The following is a 14,149-nucleotide window of genomic DNA, read 5'->3' as shown; positions in this document are numbered from 1 at the left end:
GAATTCAGTGTTTTTGCTAATGATACTGCTGTCACAGAAGGATGGAGTGTGTGTATGTGTGCGCTGGTGTGACCTACAACCTCATAAAGGCTCATTACCATCTAATGCTTTGCTGATATGAGAGTGCGAAGGAGGATTTCGAGTGAATATGTATGTATGCAGACAGAAATGCTCCAGCTGAGTGTCTGTTTAGAGACTTCAACAAAATATGAAAACAAAACTTACACTGAAATCTTCAGCTTTCATAGAGTACAAAGGTACTCTAAGGTGTAAATTTACCTCTGCTTGGGTTGGATTGTCAAATAGTTTTAGAAATCACTTTCACTACACCTCTGTGATGTCAGACGTGTAATGCCACTGACCCACAGCTTTTTTAGTCCAGCCATCACAGCCACGGTCAGTCAGCTGTGGCGAGGTGAGAAAGTGAGCAGGTTTTCAACTCCTCTCTCAAGCTCTCTTTTTTCCTTTTTCACACATCTATTTCTGTAGCTTTTCAGGCAAACAACAAAGTCCAACACGATGAAAGCCTTCCAGGATGTCTGACGCTGTTCCCATAATGAAATGATGACAGAATCGGACACGTCTCTATTTGAAAATCAACCAGTTTCACATTCTGCGTACTAATTCATGTTCAGGCCTGACTCTATAAGGAACAGTAACCAATGATTTAAAAAAAGAAGGTCTGGGTTTGTACATCATCTGGTACAGACTGCCATAACACAATAATTTCAACACTGGCAGCATACTGAGCTTTGCAACATGTTTCATTTGAACAAGCAAAGTCGTATAACGATACTTGGGTCATGATATCACAATATTGACATATTCCAGGTCAAAATGTTGAATGTTGATGCTGATGAAGGCGCCGCCCTGTTGGCTATGGCTGCCTTTTGCAGCAGTTCTCTCTTCGTTGTCCGTTTCTTGTAATTTTTCCGTTTCTTTTTTGTAATCCTTGAATTTGGAGTGGATCATTACTTTGTATGGCTCATTTGTTGGTCATAGACACCAAACTTTTTGTAGCTTCAGTGATATTTTTACTACTTTTTCTCCTGTGTTTGTCTGGAGATCCTACATGTAACCATGGCTGCATTGTTTACACGTGAACTCAGCTGTTAGCAGCCTGTAGCATGTCAATGCTAACTGGTGTAAGACCTGATGTCTTCCCACAAGGTGAGGAGAAGGAGGTGAGGACGCAGTGCTGGTTCTCAGGTGTGAGCTAAGAAGTGACGACATGGACCTGTCCTTCCATCCATCGTTAGTGGGAACGTAAGATCTATCTCCAATAAGATGGACAAGCTAGCTGTGCTAACCCAGCAACAGAGGGAATACCAGAGGGCAGAGCAGCATCATGCTATTCACAAACATGGCTAACGGAGCTAACATCAGACACCAACACCACATTGGAAGAGCTTCACCTGCTGTGAGCAGACAGGATACAGGAGACAGAGATGGAGCATGACTGAAGAAGCTCAGTCCTGGACCCTGTGGAGGTGGAGGCTGGCTGAACTGGAGAATGATGGACAAGCTGTCATCACCTATTTTCTTATGGACCTTTTTGCACTTTCTATACACTTTCTTACTTTTGTTTTCTTGATTGCTGCTGTGACTTCAATTTCATTGTACTTGTTACAATGACAATAAGGTTCTATTCTATTCTATGTCTACAGACTAAATCAGAAGCCATATTTTCTGAAAAAATGCTCATCACATGTGAGTCAGTTTTTAAGAATTATTCTTGACATCAATTTTACCTCCCACCCCTAGTGGCTTTATGGGGCCACTGACCATCTTAGGGTGGCACATTTAAACCAAATGTAATAACTGAATTTCAGTTAGCTGAATTGTGATGTTGTGGTATATCTGGTCCAAAATGATGGGAATATGAAAATCAACTGCTAAAAATCTTTGGGTTCTTACTCCACAGTAAATGTTACTGATTATCTGATGTGCATAAAATATAAATTGTATACTTAGTTACAGCAATCCAATAAATAAAATGCATATTTGACTGGCAGAATAAAAAGCTGGTGTTAGCAGAAGGACCATGGGCCAAAAAGAAAGCAGAAAATATTTCTGTCAAAGAGTATTTTTTGTTTCTTCATTAGCAGTTAATCTATAACGTTTACTTTATCTAGCAGCATGAAAAGCTGAAATGAAAGTGTAAAGCAAGCCCTTTGAAAGTGGAGTTAATTTCCTCAACTCAACCATAGTAAATGTGAGCTCTTCTGGGATTCCTTAGGAAATCATAAGCATGAAGCCTGATTAAAATGAGCCTCCCAAACAAATAACCCGATTTCAGAGATGTAACAAATCAAAATCCTCTTCGAATTAAATCCTCTATCTTTAGAATATTGGCAAATATTCAAAGCACATACCGACACATTCACATGTCTAGAGTAGGTCTGATTGTATATACACCATATACACATGACGCACAGTCCCATAGCTTCCAATGGACATTTCTAGAGGCCAATCTGTGCTGACTACTGAAGTGTGAAGTCCCAGTCTGCTTCATGTTGGTGTGTGTGTGTGTGTGTGTGTGTGTGTGTGTGTGTGTGTGTGTGTGTGTGTGTGTGTGTGTGTGTGTGTGTGTGTGTGTGTGTGTGTGTGTGTGTGTGTGTGTGTGCACCTGTGTGTGTGCGCCTGTGTGTGCGTATTTAATGCTTCCGGGTCAAAAGCTGAACCCAAGCTTTACGGAAACATGTGTGTGCATCCACCTGCATACTCTGTTTTCTTGACTCTTTTGACCATAATGTGTCTGCATGTGTAAAACAAAGGCTTGTTGCCCCAGCTTCATTGATAACAAATGAAGCAAACGGTGTGCTCTCTGTGCATTTAACTACCAGACATGAAAACAGACATGTCCAACCTGGCTGTCCTGTCCTCATTCTAAAGATATACTTCCAGTGCAACATCTTTGGAGAGGAAAATTTGAATTGGTGACCTATTTTGTAGTAAGTAGTCTGGTTATTCCATCAGGACTATCTGAAATAAAAATAGAGCCACTTAGGGTGCTCTGGATAGAGGTGCCCATCATGTGACAGGTGTGATGATGAATTGTTGTAGCCCTTCACTGTCTTCAAAATGTTTCTTCAAAGGAAAATGTTTTTATTTTGTTCTACTGTCATTTTACACCAATTGTATTTTAGGATTACAAAATAGGCTTTAGAGGTGTATAGGTGCCTTTTGTGTTGCAGATTTTTTTTGCAGGCATTTTTCAGAGAAAAACTATTTAACTGTAATTTATCCTACCATTTACAGCTATAAACATTTAAGTTTTGCCCTTGGCATGATGAATTCCTTTGGTTCTGGCAGCTTGTATTTCATTAAAACTGAACACTTTTGAACCACTAGCTTTGTGTCATTAGCCCTTAAAACAAATCATGTATTACAGGGGCTGTGAGGAGTTTCTAAGTGATTTTGCAAAAGCCCCTTCTAGATATATGTCTGATTGTAATCCACACTTTGAATTGAGATTACCAGTGACAATATTACAGGTTACAGGTTATTTCAAAATGCTACTTCTTAGTTTCCTTATCGGGTCGAGCATGACCAGATTGATTAACGGCATGTCCAAGTTAGGCTTTACATGAGTACGAATTTCTACGACTCCAGTAAAATAAACTATTGATCTGGTGATATTGACACACAAAGACGCGTATTTGTCCATAACTTCACATCTTTTTTTAAAACAGGTCTGCAGGTGGATATCTGCGTACTCGTCTTCATGCCGTATTTGGTATAAACAGATAAGTCCGGAAAAGACAGTGACTTCATAGCACCCCTCCTACTACCCCTCCCAACCCACATTGTCACACACAACAACAACAATGGCGGCAGGCGGACTGATTCTGATATTGTTCCAGCAGCTACAAATATTGCTTTGACTATTATATCAAAATTTTCTCAGAGAGCATGAACAAAACCAGCTACGGCAGCAACAACAACAAGTGCTCATGCAGAGACGCAGCATGTTACGCGTGCATGAGCACTCGTTAATGTGGAATCCTCCTCGGAGCAGAACCAGACGGGGAACCCGACGACAGTTTTGCGTTATCATGTAAATGCTCAAACCTATGTACAATACGATGTGTGAACAGCGATACATGTTTTGATGCCAACGCCAAGAAGATACGAGGCCGTCCTCGTGTGAGGAGGGCCCAAGTCTCTATGACAACACCACGCCGCCTGACGAAGTTTAGAAGTGAAAGGTGAGAGCCATGTTTTCCATGCTGACAAAGATTTGCGTGATTGATTTTATAGTGATGGTGATCACAGAGGCCTAACTGTCAGACAGAAAAAGGACAGAAGAGCAGAAGTAAGCTAAACAGGACATGTCTTAGAGTACGGGTTGATGCCATTGTCACCTCCTCTAAATGATAACATGTTTTACAATCATAAGTGATGGAACTGGCTAAGCTAACCCCCCCCCCCCATATTAGGTTAATGATTTAAGTTTAGAAAATGTTCTTCCCTTTTGTTTTTCATCAATGAAATCAGTGTATTTGTCAAATGCAAAGAAACAAAATTTGATATGTATTCAGTGTGTCAGTGATTCCAGAGGTGTAACAAAAAGAACAGGAAAGTGAATAGTATCGTTAGTAGATGCCTTGCAGTAGCATGACATGTGGCACTAGCAATAATTCAAATGACAATACAAATGACAGTGTAGTTTAAGTTGATGCAAATGCAGGTAAAACTGGAAGTGATGTTACTGAGACAGTCCTGAAATAATAAAAAAAGGATTGTTTCACAGGCTTGTCAAAACCTGCCATCTGTAATGGTGCATTACACCTCAAGGTAGATAGCAGATAAGACACCCACATGCAGTCACAAACATGTAGGACCGAGCTGGTGTTTTCTGTGACAAACTGCGTTGAAGACAGATACAGAGATAATTTGACACCGCTGAGTGCTGTGGAGTTGTCTGTGAGCCCTCTCTATTACTGCCTCGCTCCCTCTGTCTCTCCTACGCATACACCTTTCCATCTCACAAAGAACACCAAGAAAGGCCTTCGCAAACAATTTCAGAGACAAATTGCAAAGGTGCTTTCAGAGACGGACAGAGAGATAAATGTAGGGGTATGAGAGAAAGTACAAGGGAAAAAAGTGGGCTGTAAATAAGGAAAAGTTCAAAGTTTTGAGAGGTCTGAAACTTTGCTCTTTCTCCCTGCTCTCTCTTTTCAAATCTATAACTCTCTGCCTTCTCTGCTGCTGTAACAGCTTCCATTAACCCTCGTTTCACCACACTGTGGGCTCCCAACACCTGTCCCTCCCTCTTAGTTAAACTCAGAGGAACAGAATCAGGGTAGCTTTAGCCTGGAGGCAGACCTATTTAGATCAGGTATTTTGTAGTTCCTATTTTTTGCAGCTAAATGTCGAGTGCTTTTCCCTGCAGGGACATACAGAGGCTCTGCTGCTTATAAATGACATACTCCAGTATTTTCAATGGAAATGGACAATACTCCATCTTGGGACAAGTTGCTGCAAAAAGACAAAAGCATGGGGTTCTCGAATAATCACAAAAGCATAAATGTTAATACTTTAAATGTTGTATAGACTTGAATATGTTATACTTAGCAGCTGTTAAAACCCCATTGATGATTATAGGTTGATGTCTACTACTTAAAACTTATATCTCATCTAAGATGTGGAACATGAGGCTGAAGTCGGTCCAGCTCTTCTGTACATAACTCACTGTATGCCTCTGAAAGATGATAAAAGACTATATTTATCATTTAAAACATCAAAAAACATGAAAAGAAATTAAGTTAAATATCCTAATCTAATCTTTTAAAAAATCAGCTGACTTTTAAGGTTTGCTTTCAATTATAGCTTAAATCAATAAAAATTTTAGTTAATCACTCTGATCAATCAGGTCAAAGCACTCTGTAACATTTTGTATGTCAGAGTGGCATAACATAGTTTATATCAGGGGTTTGGAACTCAAATTACCTGAGGGTCTCTGAACATCCAATCTTCTCCCAATTGGACCATTTCAGGTGTTCCACCTCAAAAAAGGGAAATAAGTAAAACAAAAACACTCAATTGTTCAAACGGCTGTACTTCTTAACATGATCTATTCTACTGTCATATTTTGATTTTCTTGCTGAATGCCTGCTGGGATGCCAGACACCAGAGAGTGCTTTTTATCAGACAGCTGGGCATCAAATGCTCTGAGGGAGGTGACAGTTAAAAACCCTTAGTATAGTTTGAAGATGGACATCACTAGGTCTGAACCTCTTCTTTGATTTGCTCCTCCTTTCTTGCTCTCTGGATTACATTTTGCTGCATTGGCAGCTCTTCCTTTAGCTGTGCAGCTATCTTCTAACTGTTACTTTGCAAAGTGTTACATGAGGTTAAACTCCTTGGAGACAGCAACTTTCTCTTTGAATAAGACAGGTGTAACTCCCTTTAAACTCATAAATAATCATCCCCCAACTTTGTCTGACACACTCTGCGCCTGACATCAACCTTTCTTTTGGTCTTTGAAAGAGACACATTAATTAAACAATGTGTTAAGGGCATTGGCAGCGTGCCAATTGTTTGCTTTTTCCCCACCTGGGTTCACACAGTGACTATGCTGCATTCAGGGTCAACTTAGAAATTGGATATTTCCTTCTTGGCACCGACATCAGACAGCTACTGTGTATTGATATCAAGTAGTGGGCCATATAAATTGGTGTTGCTTGTTTGGCCCACAGGCCATGAGTTTGAGAGCCCTGTATCATCATACTCCAACTGTGGGATGAGGAATTACAGTACATACTGAAAAACATTAACACAGAGAGCACTATGGCCAGAAGAAGCCCATCATCTAACCTGTCCACACTGTAATTAAAAGCCACTTCAGTCTTGGTTTTAAGGGCAATAAGCTACACTAACTTTGCAGTTAGCTGAGGGATGTAAAAGCCAGCGCTGCTTCACATCTGACCAAAACAGCCTCTTTTTTATTCAGTCATCATAGAAACTGGCTTTCTTTCATGTAATTGCAATCTTTGTTTCTCGTTTTCAACATTCTCGAATGAACACTGAAATGAATGATATTCATTTCAAAACCAGTCCACATGGAAAAAAAAAAATCTGCCTCCAAGCGAAGGTAGAAGAACTCTACAGCTAATCCTCACACCATATTTTGACAAAGTCGGGTTCATTTCCTGTTGCCATATTACATCGAACATCTTAACTAGCTCACTCACAGAAGCAGCAACCCCCAACCTGGATGAAGCTTTTCAAGAAGAAAACTAAGAAATCTCACTTCATCAGGACAAGAGTGGAAAGTCTCTTCTCTTTGGGCAGATCCAAAAGCAGCTAAATGTCAAAACTAAAAGTTAGTCCAACATTAAATAAATGAATCTGTACATCAGGTCTAATAGCAGTCCTTCAGAAGCAATGGCTTGAAAAATTGAAGAAGGACAGTGAGTTCTGTTTTTTTTTTTTCAATAGGTTTACTATTTAACCAATTATCTCTATTCAGGCAATTGTCCGGATGTTCTAGTTGCCACCGCTGGCAACTCCCAAAACCCAACACATGGCCGAAGAAATGAGAAGGCCAACTGGTGACAGCTGTGAAGTAATTGGAAGTCTAACTGCAGCTACAAGTCCAGCAGGCACACAGCCTGTATATCAGAAAGTTTGACTGCAAACAATGATTAGTGGTGGGTTTGCAAACCCACCCACTCTGCCATGTGTGCAGGAGTAATAGAGAGTGGTAGCTCACCTCTGAAGATTTTATAGAAAGGAATCAATTTGCCAACCTATGAGGGTGTTTGGTAGAAAAAGCGATTTAATGAATGCTGAAAAATAATTGACATTTGGAGAGTGTTTGGTTTTTTTTTTAGTTGTTACATGATTCCAAAACATTAAAACATTCAGGGTCATGAAAAATGAAAAAGGTGAAAGTCAATTTTTCCATGTTTGCATGGTAAAAGCTTACGATCAATTATTCAATTCAACCCGAGTATTGACTGGATGGTATGCAGAAAAGAGAAGGCTCAATAAATCAATGTTCAACTATCATCTCAAAGACAATAAGAACTGCTGATCCAAAATGGTTGTGAACAATATAAATAACTTGACTCCGACATCATGAATAAAGAAGAAAAGCAGATTTGCATCCATGGTTTTCAATAGAAAGGCAACTTTTGCAGTCATTAAAAAACACAACTTTGATGCCTTGAAGCCTAAATTTACCATCAATAAAGCTGAGGCAGTTTGCAATAATGGAGTTTATTCTTCCAGACACTATTATCTAGAGCCAGGCCCTTCAAATTCAACAGTCAACATCTGAGTCAGCTACTGAGTCAACATTGAGTCACTGTATCACGTTACCAGACACTTTAGAGCAATGATCAAGTGAGAATGGCAAGAAACATGGTCAAGTGTGCGTTCACAGTAATAATTTTCACAATAAAGGATTTCGGCAACAGAAGCAGATTTTGAATCAGGTTTGGTTTCAGGCCAAAGAGCTTAGAATTGTGCAAAAGTTTGGCCGATTTGCTGGGGCTAATTCTCCACGCTGCAAACTGGTTGGGATCAAGGGCACAGCAGGGGCTGGCTGTGAGGGAAATCACTACTGTAGTTCAAGGCGTCCTGAAATGTGGTTAAACAGCAATCATGTACCTCACCATGAGTCACCATCAGATAATACAGCTCATGTACTTGGCTAAGAAGAGTTTGAATTGTGACTGTGGCATTTAACAGCAGGGATCCTTAAATGGAGTCCCGAGTTCTTTTCACACAGGAAAGACAACAGATGAAGCCTCTCGCCAGCTGCCTGAGTGGTTGCTCTGGGATGTTCTCACATAGTTTAAAGTCACCAGAAAAGGGCAAACGACATCTTCTTAAAAAACCCTTTGTGTATCCTAATTAACTTGTCAAGACAGATGTCCGCTCTTTGCATTGTCCCGCTTCCCCACTGCTTATTCAATGAAAGCATTGTTGCGAGCAACCAGCTTCCTCTGGTTTTCTTTGAAGTGCTTTAAACTCAAACATCTCTCAATCAATTTCCACAGCCGTAGATTGCATCTACTTAGGATGAAGAACATCAACCATCCAAAAATAACCCAGTTTCCACAGTTCTTGGCTCCTGCAACTCACAAGCTAATCCTGTTGTGCTGACTGTACAGCAATACAGAGCACTGAAATCAATAAAACCCACAGAAGACTAAAACAGCAGCGCACAGAATCCAAAGCAAAGAGGAACGAAGAGACTGATGAAGATAAAAGAGGTGAATGAAAAAGCCAAAGTAGAGAATAGAAACAAGGTAAAAAAGCATCAAGAGTGGGATGGGGAATATTCATTTTAAGTCCCCATTAAGCAGTCCACCTCGCTGCTTATTGTGACCACCACATCACACTCTTACCATCACTTCACACACCATCAGCAACATTCGCAACATCAAACAGACACAAACAATAATAAAGAAAACCTTTAAGGCAACGACTGTCAAACTGCAAAATTTTGGCATGTGAATATTTACGTTAATTTAGAATTCAAGATAGATCAATCAACTCACAAGATCTCGTCGTTCTGAAATTCCAGGATGCCGTGAGTGTCCTCAAAGTCCTCTCCACCCCCTCGTGCGGTTCCCTCCACTGTCTTGTACGGCAAATTGACCAAGCCGCGAGCGCCCGATGTCCTCAGCACCTTCACTTCCATGGTGCCAACGCTCTCACTCACATGGCATACAGGCTCCTCAAAGGTAAAGATACCGGCATGGTCGTCATCAAAGATGGTCACAGTCGCTGTGGCAGGTAAGCCGAGGCACGCCACTGAGTCCACATGGTTAGCTGACTCACCTTCCTCTGGCTCCTCCCCTTCTGATGACAATACCTTGACATTGGAAAGGTGAATCAAGAAGTTCTCATCCTCTTCAAAGATGTCATCATCAATGATCCCAACGCGGATCTCCTTCATTGTCTCACCGGACTTGAAAACCACCACGCCCTCTGTGAATTCGTAGTCCGAGCCTGCGTTAGCTGTGCCATCTTCAGTGCGGTACTCCACAGAAATAGTTTTGCCCAGATCGCCGCCACGTCTCACTACATTAACTGCCACAGTGCCACAGTTCTCGAGGCACTGGTAAGAGCCAGGCTCAAAGTAGATCTTGGAGATGGGATCGTTATCACCGGCATCAGAGCGGACCTCGTGCATACTAACGGCCTTTCGAGCCTGATCAGCTGCATGTTTCTTTAGGATGTTGCCAGCACCGGTCATCAGTCGAGTGGCCTGGCATCGGTAAAAGGCGCGGCTCTTCTGCTGCTGGCTCAGTACTTGGTAGTTGGCAAGCTCAATAAGTTGTTCCACCTGGTAAGAGAGCACATTACGGGCAAGTGTGAACATTTTGTCCAGCATAAATAGTTGACATGAATAGTAACCATTTGAAAATGCTGCCAGAGTTCAACAATCAGCCTACCACAGTAGCATCTGCTTTTCTGGGGAAGAATGTCTGCCTTTTTCAACCTGTGTTCTTAAATGAGAAAACACTTTTTTTTTTGGCAGAATCCCCAAGTTTAATCTCACTTGTCTGGATAAATGAGATTGGAGATGGATAAATCTAACATTAGAAATGCTCTAGGATCAGTGCTCTGGCAATGAGTCATCTCAAAATACGTCAACAGGGAAACAGAAGTGACATTTCTATCAACAGTGTCTGTGATTTTGTACCACTAAGGACAGTACCAACAATTATCTGGATGTTTGTGAGGTCTTGTACAGCTTGGTCATTTCAGAGGGAAAAAATCCTCTTTCACTGGGACTGGGTCAAAAAGGGACACAGCACAAGCAATGAGATCCCCAAGAAATTAATTCCTGAGTTTATCCAAAGGATTCTTTTTTTTTTTTTTTTACCTTGGTCTGCCTTAATAACTTTCTTGTCCCTACTATTTTCCCTCTCCTTTAGCAAATTATGATCAAATTATTCTTTTCTCAAGTTGGAGAACCAAACAAGAGATTTGGAGCCTTTGTGGCTTAGATTAAAAAAATGTCTATTTCAAATGGCTGCTTGAGATCTGTATCACACAATTCAAATTTGTTTAAATAAACAACAAAATTACAAATACTGATGATTTCATTCTTTAATTGAGAGGTGACTTCACAAGCACTTAGCAGACACCGCAAGGAGCCAAGCAATGGTTGTTTCTAGTATTTGTGTTAGCTAAACTCCCAGCACTCAATGTTCAAACTGAGCTAATTTTAATCCCAAAGTTATAATTTCAGAGATTTTATGTGGGGAAAAAAATGCATGCCCACTTACCCCCTTTAAAAATGAGTTCAACGGTGTGGATAAAGCCTAAGGCTTACTGTTGTAACTGTTGGTATACTTTTGGTATTATAAGCTGGGTTTTAAGTCCACCTTGGGCCATCGGAAAAAGCAAGTACAAGCCCAGTTTTTGCTTTAAGCACCAACAGAGTGATCTCAGGATTACTTAAAGGAGTGGAACAGAAAAACCCTATTATTTAAAAGAGGGGGCAAGGCATGATTTACAGCTCAAACAAATCCATATTTCTCTGACACTGGAGTTTTAGAAAACCATTGTTAGAGGTGCTTTCTGAAATGTCTCTTCAAGGTTCCTCACACAGCAAACCCTCTTCCCTTTGATTGGCCAGCCCTCTAGAGGCCTGTCAGGGGCTGAACAATGGGTAGACTTTGGTGTTTGAGGCCCACCTCTCCTATGTGTCATGAACCAGTTGGGATGTCCGTATGTGGTGACATCATCATTTCAGCAAGTCTCGTTAAGATATATAACACAGACTGTTTTGAGCAGACAGATTCAGGGATTTCTACATATGGATAAGTAGTGGTTTAAACATCCAGCATTATATTTATACCTTCATTTAAAACATAAGAAAGCACAAGGAAAATGTAAAGCCATGTCTCCACCGAGAGGGATCATATGCATATTGTAATAAATGACAGATTAGGAGCAGTTCCTCTCCTTCACTATCAGGTCAGTCTGCAAAATGGTGCCACTTCAATCTATTTCAGGATGAAAAACCAAAATGAGAAAGTCATGCTGAAAGGAGTCCAATTTTAGAGCTCTGAGATCCAGTTCTTATCAGCTGCAGATGTGCTGCTCTACAACTCACAACGTAGTATCCCAACCTGCAGTATGACATTGAATAAGACATGTAATTGTGAAGACAAAGCCCTTGATGTCAAAGTGCACCTGTAAGGCAGAAAAGTCCAGCTTGTTTCAGACAGCAGGTTAGTCAACCTCATCATCTCTGCATATGGAAATTAGGGCTGAAATCACAAAACCTGCTTTCAGAGGCCACAGCTTGTCTCGACACTGTTAGCGCTGTGCTGTAAGATGTTGAATATTGTGAAATATAATAATTAGACAAACACTCATTAGTATGATCCTTGTTCCACTGATGAATATAAACTACTCTGGGTTTTTCACAGAGGTGGATAAACAAAATATTCTGCTCAAGCAGCAAAGCAGGTGATATAGGACATGGACTGTTTTTATTTGCAGCTTTACCGCACTGTCAATCTGCCCACATGGTGCACACATGTAATACCTAACAGCACTGTTTACATGAATACAGAAAGAGGAACTCTCTGTTTTCACATCAAAGCAGTTAGACAAACAGAATATGAATTGTGTTAGTATAAACTGCAAGTATATCTGTATATTTGGTCATTTACATAACCACTTAGGTTTCTCTTTTAGTAATACCATTCTCGGATTGTTAAGAGAGGATGTGATGAGACATCAACTGCATTCATCATAATAATCACTGTTATGAAGGAAGCAAGTAGACAATGTGTCATCTGCAGCGGCTTATTTTGTCTTCTCACTTCCTTTACAAGAAAACAACACTTAAGGAAAGAAGCAGCAGGAGGAGCCGTAGCATTCTGTATTTTCTCCCAGTTACTTTTATGGCTCCCTAGTTGATGACGTCGTTTTGACTCACCTCCTTGTCAGGATGTTTCTGTTTCAGCTCCTTCAGGATCTTGGCCATGTCTCTGCGAGTCTCTTCCTCATCCAGATCCTTCTCATCCAGATCCAAACCCAGTGGGCCATCCAGGAAGTCAACACCATGAGAGTTCAGCATCTTCCCATCCATTTCAATGTCCACCTTTCAACAAAGAAGAAGGCTATTGAGTCATCAGTGCCTTAGACGGGAGGTTTTAAAACAAGATGTTGAATCTCAAGACAATAATTGGAGTCTAAAAAACAGAGTTTTATAGACTCTGTGATGCTACTGCAAGGTAATGTACTGTAACCCTAAATTAAAGGTGCATTCCTATTTTTTAACTAAATCAATCAACAGTTTAAGTTAATTGTCCATGTCAGATTTGTTTATATAACACCAGCCATCTGTTTCCTTTGAAGAATAATTGAATTCTGAGAGAATAAGAATTGCTAATTGAACCTTTTTCCCTTTGAGTACAGTTAAATTGATTGAATTGGTTGAGCTCTCTTAAAGCATGATGGAAATTCAACATTTCTAAGCCATTACAGTTTTCCCCAAAGGACACTGTTGGCTTTTGATAGAGTTATTTCTGTTAGCTAGAATTTGAAAATAAAGCACCCTTCTTAAGCAGGTCTAATAATAGCTCTGGTTCCTTTGAGTCACAAACAAGTGAGAAATAATGACACAAGTCATTTTTCACTTAGCTGAAGAAACATGAATGTTTAATTTACTGGATGGTGAATGAATGTGCCCAGCATCATAATACTGACATTATAATTAGATATGCCTGATGCGCTGCAGCTCCTCACACAGCATAGATAGAAAAATTAAACAGAGTCAGGACTGGAAGTGTATTTGCATTTGCAGCATGCATGTTCATGGCGTGAGTTTACCTTGGCAGAACCCCATTCATTAATACAGATAATTATTCCAGATACACACTTTTTATTAACTCATTTCCGCCAACATTGAGCGCCTTATCTGTCCCTTTGTTTTCTTTTCCCACAACATGTTTGAATGGGGACAGATTAATTAATTTCTCCTGGTTGGTTGGCTGTTCTCTAACTGATAAGCTGAGCTTCCAGCACAAACCTTACCATTTTTCAATAGACAATGATGTAAAAAAGAGCTCCTTGAATATATATAACGTTTTGAATGAAAATGTTCTCATAATATCATCATTATCATAACATTTTTCTTGCTTACAACTGTTTCAAAAGG

At 40.3% G+C, this 14,149-nt stretch overlaps 1 protein-coding gene across 3 annotated transcripts in view; it reads right to left on the bottom strand.

Moving 5' to 3' along the window:
* slc8a1b (solute carrier family 8 member 1b) overlaps positions 1-14,149 on the bottom strand; it is a 162,282-nt gene that overhangs the window by 132,424 nt on the left and 15,709 nt on the right. For all 3 annotated transcript variants that reach the window (XM_074676033.1, XM_074676032.1, XM_074676034.1), the window contains exons 3-4: positions 12,926-13,090; positions 9,519-10,309 (exon numbers count right to left, since the gene is read on the bottom strand). In XM_074676033.1, coding sequence (XP_074532134.1) covers positions 9,519-10,309; positions 12,926-13,090 — 956 coding nt within the window. The remainder of the gene's footprint in view (positions 1-9,518; positions 10,310-12,925; positions 13,091-14,149) is intronic.

This window comes from Halichoeres trimaculatus, unplaced genomic scaffold (assembly GCF_033239565.1).
Source record: "Halichoeres trimaculatus isolate MK-OKI-2021-1 unplaced genomic scaffold, fHalTri1.1 fHalTri1_scaffold_8, whole genome shotgun sequence".
NCBI classification, from domain to species: domain Eukaryota; kingdom Metazoa; phylum Chordata; class Actinopteri; order Labriformes; family Labridae; genus Halichoeres; species Halichoeres trimaculatus.
Note: the sequence above shows the minus strand (reverse complement) of the source record. Positions and strands in the feature narration are given on the sequence as shown.